Below are 5,332 nucleotides of genomic sequence, written 5' to 3'. Positions count from 1 at the left end.
GGGACCCCCCCCCCAACACCATCCTGGGGCAGGGGAGACATGGGGACCCCCCCACAGCAGCATCCCAGACTGTAGGGGACTTAGGGACCCCCAGCAGCATCCCATGGTGACAGGGATGTGGGGACCCCCATCTCTGTGTAAGGGGGAATGTGGGGACCCCCAGCAGCATCTCAGGGTGAAGGGGGACTTGGGGACCCCCCCCCAACACCATCCTGGGGCAGGGGGGACATGGGGACCCCCCCACAGCAGCATCCCAGACTGTAGGGGACTTAGGGACCCCCAGCAGCATCCCATGGTGACAGGGATGTGGGGACCCCCATCTCTGTGTAAGGGGGAATGTGGGGACCCCCAGCAGCATCTCAGGGTGAAGGAGGACTTGGGGACCCCCCAGCAGCATCCCAGGGTGAGGGGGACCATGGGGACCCCCCCAGCAGTGTCCCTGGGTGAAGGGGAAGGTGGGGACCCGCAGCAGCATCCCAGAGTGAGGGGTACATGGGGACCCCCCCCCCCCAGCAGTGTCCCGGTGCAGGGAGGGACATGGAAAGGGGGAACGTGGGGAACCCCAGCAGCATCTCAGGGTGAAGGGGACAAACCCCCCAGCAGCATCTGGGGGGGGGTTTCTTACCTTCCTGCCTCTGGCCCAGGGGCAGGTGATGGTTCAGCCACTGCTGGGACGTGTCCAGGGCCCTCTCCATGCCCTGGAGGACGCGCTGTCCTGCCCCCACCGTGGGGCCCAGCAGGCTGCGGAGGATGGTGGCCATGACCAAGGAGATGCTGGTGCCAGTGTCCTCGGGGATCCCCGGACCCCTCAGGATGGAGCCCGCAGCGCCCTGGGCACACAGGAGCTGCCATCAGACACAGACACACAACTTGGGCCCCTCCAGGGACCTGTGGGACCCCAAGGAGGGGCTTGGGGACAGGGTACCTGCTGGGGTGGCTGCAGGGTGACCACATCTGCGGGGTCCTGGGTGGCTTTGCCTGCAAAGGGGGGGGAAAGGGGGGCACAACGCTGACACCCCAGGGGCAGGTGATGGTTCAGCCACTGCTGGGACGTGTCCAGGGCCCTCTCCATGCCCTGGAGGACGCGCTGTCCTGCCCCCACCGTGGGGCCCAGCAGGCTGCGGAGGATGGTGGCCATGACCAAGGAGATGCTGGTGCCAGTGTCCTCGGGGATCCCCGGACCCCTCAGGATGGAGCCCGCAGCGCCCTGGGCACACAGGAGCTGCCATCAGACACAGACACACAACTTGGGCCCCTCCAGGGACCTGTGGGACCCCAAGCAGGGGCTTGGGGACAGGGTACCTGCTGGGGTGGCTGCAGGGTGACCACATCTGCGGGGTCCTGGGTGGCTTTGCCTGCAAAGGGGGGCACATCGTTGACACCTGGGGTGCAGGTGGGTACCACAGAGCCCCAGTGCCACCTCCGGGGCGAGATGTGCCCCTTGGGGAACCTCAGTGCCCATCTCCTCGTGGGGTGCACTGGGGGCTGCTGGTAGGAGGGGTGGGGTGTGGCTGTGTGGGGTGAGGGGCTCTGGGGGGGGCATTGTTTGGGGTTCTGCTCAGCCCCCAGCACTCACCCTGCACCCACAGATGGTGCCCCAAGGCCATCATCACCAGTGGTGGGGGGGACAGAGCAGGGTCCCACCTGGACTGGGGGACCTGGAGTGCTGCCCCCCACCACCCCCCCACTGCTGGGACAGGGGGCTGTGTCTGAGCCCCCCCCCATCATCCCTCAGGTCTGATTCTTCCCCCAGGGCTGGGGGCATCCTGGTGCCACCTCCTGCTCCCCCAGGGCAGGGGACAGGCTGGCACTGGGCCATGAGGTGGGTGGAAGGTCCCCAGAGCACCCCCTGCACTCACCCTCAGCCATGGGGTCTTCTCAGGGGGGGTGAGGAGGGGGTGGGGGGGGAAAGGATGCCAGTGTCCTGGTCTCTCAGCAGAGGACTGTCCCCTCCAGCAACTCCACTAGAAGCCCCAGACCCTGTGAGGTCACCCAGGGCTGTGACATCATCCCTCCTGCCAGTAGCTCCCCTACCTGGGGTGGCACGGTGACCCTGATGCCACTTTGGTCCCCCCCCCACCCCCCAAAGAAGACACATCAGCCCAGTGAAAACTACCCAGAGTTTATTGCTTCACAAGCCATCCCTGACCCTACAAGACTTGAAGGCACCAAGGACGAGGGGACACAAAGGGTTGGAGGTGACCCCACCAGGCACTTGGGGGGGGACCAAGGCACTTTGCTGCAGGTCCCTGGCACAGGTGACAAGGGACAGAGCTGCACGGGGGGCAGGAGGGGCCCCCCAGACAGACAGGCACTAAGGTTACAGGCGAGGTGGGCCAGGCAGGGGTTAGTAGATGCTCCTATCTAGGCTTGGGGGGGACAAGATCCATGTCCCCCCACCCCAGGGGATGCTACTTCATCTCCAGCTCCGCCAGGCGCTGGCCCAAAGGGGTGAAGGGTCCCACCAGCCAGGTCAGGGGGGTGTTGTGGGCCACGTGCTCCACCAGCTCATCCATCAGCTGGCGAGCTTTGGTGGCATGGGCACGGGCTTGGGCCAGCACGCCGCTCGTCACGTCCTGCAGGGAGGCAGCAGAGGCAAGAGATGCCCGTAGCTCCTCCACGTTTTGCCGGACCTGCCCTGCCTTGTCCTGGATGCTGGCGGGGAGGCCCTGGAGGCTGGACACCAAGGGCTGGCAGGAGCTCTGGAGCTGCTGCGTCAAGCCCTGCAGCATGGCCAACGTGCCCGACTCCACCGGCTGCAGGGGAAGCAAAGAGGTGGTGAGGGGTGAGAGGGACACCGGGTGTCCCCCCAAGGACCCCTGTGCCCTCCACCTACCTCTGGTGGCACCAGGTCCTTGCCACCACCCGGTTGCTTCTTGCTCCACTCCAACCACATCTGCTGCAGCTTCTCCTGCCCTCCCTGCAGCTTCTGGTCCATGCCCTGCTTGAGGTGCTCCACCTGGGAGGAGAAGCAGAGCCTGGCGTGGGTGGTCTGCTCCAGCCCCCCCCCGGGGTGGCACTTGGGGACACGTGGGGATGGGTCCTACCAGGTCGAGGGTGCGTTGGAGCTGGACCAGCACGTCCTGGCTGCTGCGGCGGGCGGTCTGCAGCTTGCCCAGGGAGTGTTGGAGGGCTCGGTGCCGCAGTTTGGTGGAGAGGGAACCCAAACGCACGAAGTAGCTTTGCTGCTGCTTCTGCTGCTCCGTTTCAAAGCCCTCCACGGCCGTGGCCAGCTTGGCTGAGGGAGAGAGGAGCTGCTGAGGTGGCCCCACCACCACCACCCCCATGTAGAGCCAGCATCACCCTGCCCAGGCTCTACCCACCCCTCTCCAAGGGGACCCCCACCAGCCCACAACACATCTCCAGGGGGTTGTGATCAGCTCCTTACCCAGCTCCTCATCCGTCATGGGCAGGTAATGGTCCACCAGCTCCTCTGACTTCTCCAGCATGGAGCCCATCCCGCTCACCACCATCTGGCCCACGGTGGAGCCCATGACGGTGCTGACGCCGCTGCTCACCGCCGACTTGGTGAGCTCCACGCTGCCCTGCACGGCCCCTTTGGTCATGTCCATCACACCCGTCACCCCGCTGGTCACCGCGTCCTTGGCCCCAGCCATGGTGCTGGTCAGGACATCCTTGGCCCCTGTCACCGTGGATGTCACCAGCTGCTTGGTGTCTGAGATGAGCTGGTTGGGGGCATAGAAAACCCTGTTAGGCAGCACTGGGGGGGGGACCTGGGGGGTGTTTGCCCACCCCACCCCACCACACTACCTTCTCCGTGGGCTGCTGCAGGATGGGCAGCTTCTCCTCCAGCTTATCCAGCCCTTTGCAGGCGTATTCGTTGGCGGTGGAAACTAGAGACATAAAACCAGATGTTTTTATCATCCTGATGACTTGTAGGATCTTTGCTAAGGCCAGTTTTTGGGGGTACCCCAAAACTCATGGGGTGCTACCTCCCCCCCAGCTTCTCCTCCAGCTTCTCCAGCCCTTTGCAGGCATAATCGTTGGCGGTGGAGACTAGAGAGGTGAAAATATATATTTTTTAATAGCCTCTTGACTTGTAGGATCTTTGCTAAGGCCAGTTTTTGGGGGTACCCCAAAACTCATGGGGTGCTCCCTCCCCCCCAGCTTCTCCTCCAGCTTCTCCACCCCTTTGCAGGCATAATCGTTGGCGGTGGAGACTAGAGAGGTGAAAATATATATTTTTTAATAGCCTCTTGACTTGTAGGATCTTTGCTAAGGCCAGTTTTTGGGGGTACCCCAAAACTCATGGGGTGCTCCCTCCCCCCCAGCTTCTCCTCCAGCTTCTCCACCCCTTTGCAGGCATAATCGTTGGCGGTGGAGACTAGAGAGGTGAAAATATATATTTTTTAATAGCCTCTTGACTTGTAGGATCTTTGCTAAGGCCAGTTTTTGGGGGTACCCCAAAACTCATGGGGTGCTCCCTCCCCCCCAGCTTCTCCTCCAGCTTCTCCACCCCTTTGCAGGCATAATCGTTGGCGGTGGAGACTAGAGAGGTGAAAATATATATTTTTTAATAGCCTCTTGACTTGTAGGATCTTTGCTAAGGCCAGTTTTTGGGGGTACCCCAAAACTCATGGGGTGCTCCCTCCCCCCCAGCTTCTCCTCCAGCTTCTCCAGCCCTTTGCAGGCATAATCGTTGGCGGTGGAGACTAGAGAGGTGAAAATATATATTTTTTAATAGCCTCTTGACTTGTAGGATCTTTGCTAAGGCCAGTTTTTGGGGGTACCCCAGAAATCACGGGGTGCTGCCCCCTCCCAGCTTCTCCTCCAGCTTCCCCAGCCCTTTACATCCATATTTGATGATATATAATGATGATATAAACCAGAGACACAAACCCAGATTATTCCCACCCTACTGCCTTGCAGGAACTCTACTTTTTGGGCACCCCAAGTTCCATGAGGTGCTGCCCCCCACCTCCTACCCCCCCAGCCCCACTCACTCTGGGGCTCCAGCTTGGTGAGGAGGGGCTGTGCCCCACTGACCGCCGCCGCCGTCAGCGTCTTCACCCCCTTTTCGGCGGCGTCGCAGACGGACCTGACGTAGGGGTGGCTCTCCTTGGTGGAGGCGTAGGCGGTGGAGACCACGCCGTAGGCAGAGCTCACCAGGGGCAGGTTGGCCACCCGCGTCCCGATGCTCTGGGGGGGCCACAAAGGGGTCATGATGAGTTTGGAGGGGTGATAGACCCCCCCAAACCTGATATAGGGGCATAGGGGCCACCGTGTGCCCCCAACCCCCTGAGGATGCTTTAGGACACTCCAAGGACTCCCCCAAGCCCACCCAGGACAGCCCAGAGCCCTGTTTGCGAGC

The 5,332-nt window shown here is 62.3% G+C and overlaps 2 protein-coding genes and 1 long non-coding RNA gene across 4 annotated transcripts in view; all 3 read right to left on the bottom strand.

Moving 5' to 3' along the window:
• Nucleotides 1-1,072, bottom strand: part of LOC106892448 (perilipin-3-like) — a 3,805-nt gene extending 2,733 nt beyond the window's left edge. Inside the window, exons 1-2 of the mRNA XM_014949660.1 lie at nt 926-1,072; nt 626-830 (exon numbers count right to left, since the gene is read on the bottom strand). Of these exons, the coding sequence (XP_014805146.1) occupies nt 626-830; nt 926-1,072 (352 nt within the window). The remainder of the gene's footprint in view (nt 1-625; nt 831-925) is intronic.
• A 25-nt stretch (nt 1,073-1,097) lies between these two features.
• On the bottom strand, nt 1,098-1,903 carry LOC106892460. The gene is made up of 3 exons (XR_001412859.1): nt 1,860-1,903; nt 1,303-1,355; nt 1,098-1,207 (listed from the first exon to the last, which is right to left on the bottom strand). It is a non-coding gene; the product is annotated as an uncharacterized LOC106892460 (long non-coding RNA).
• A 203-nt stretch (nt 1,904-2,106) lies between these two features.
• Nucleotides 2,107-5,205, bottom strand: LOC106892469 (perilipin-3-like). 2 transcript variants are annotated; one of them, XR_001412860.1, is made up of 7 exons: nt 4,965-5,205; nt 3,772-3,854; nt 3,389-3,686; nt 3,048-3,238; nt 2,837-2,959; nt 2,312-2,756; nt 2,107-2,272 (listed from the first exon to the last, which is right to left on the bottom strand). XR_001412860.1 is itself a non-coding variant. In XM_014949690.1 (6 exons), exons 1-6 carry the CDS (start codon nt 5,182-5,184, stop codon nt 2,412-2,414), a joined length of 1,260 nt encoding a protein of 419 aa, XP_014805176.1. In that variant the 5' UTR covers nt 5,185-5,205; the 3' UTR covers nt 2,107-2,411. The 2 variants fall into 2 exon arrangements, 1 of the variants encoding a protein (XP_014805176.1); XM_014949690.1 differs by having other exon boundaries at nt 2,107-2,756.
• Between the last annotated feature and the right edge of the window lie 127 nt (nt 5,206-5,332).

Source organism: Calidris pugnax, unplaced genomic scaffold (assembly GCF_001431845.1).
Source record: "Calidris pugnax isolate Ruff unplaced genomic scaffold, ASM143184v1 scaffold173, whole genome shotgun sequence".
Taxonomy (NCBI): Eukaryota; Metazoa; Chordata; class Aves; order Charadriiformes; family Scolopacidae; genus Calidris; species Calidris pugnax.
This window is presented reverse-complemented; position numbering and strand designations above follow the sequence as displayed.

Coding starts and splice junctions, on each gene's coding strand:
- LOC106892469 (XM_014949690.1), bottom strand. CDS start 5,184: ATGACCCCTTTGTGGCCCCCCCAGAGCATCGGGACGCGGGTGGCCAAC. Junction 3,855..4,964: donor CACCAAGCTGGAGCCCCAGA/GTGAGTGGGGCT, acceptor TTATGTCTCTAG/TTTCCACCGCCAACGAATAC. Junction 2,757..2,836: donor AGGACCTGGTGCCACCAGAG/GTAGGTGGAGGG, acceptor CTTCCCCTGCAG/CCGGTGGAGTCGGGCACGTT.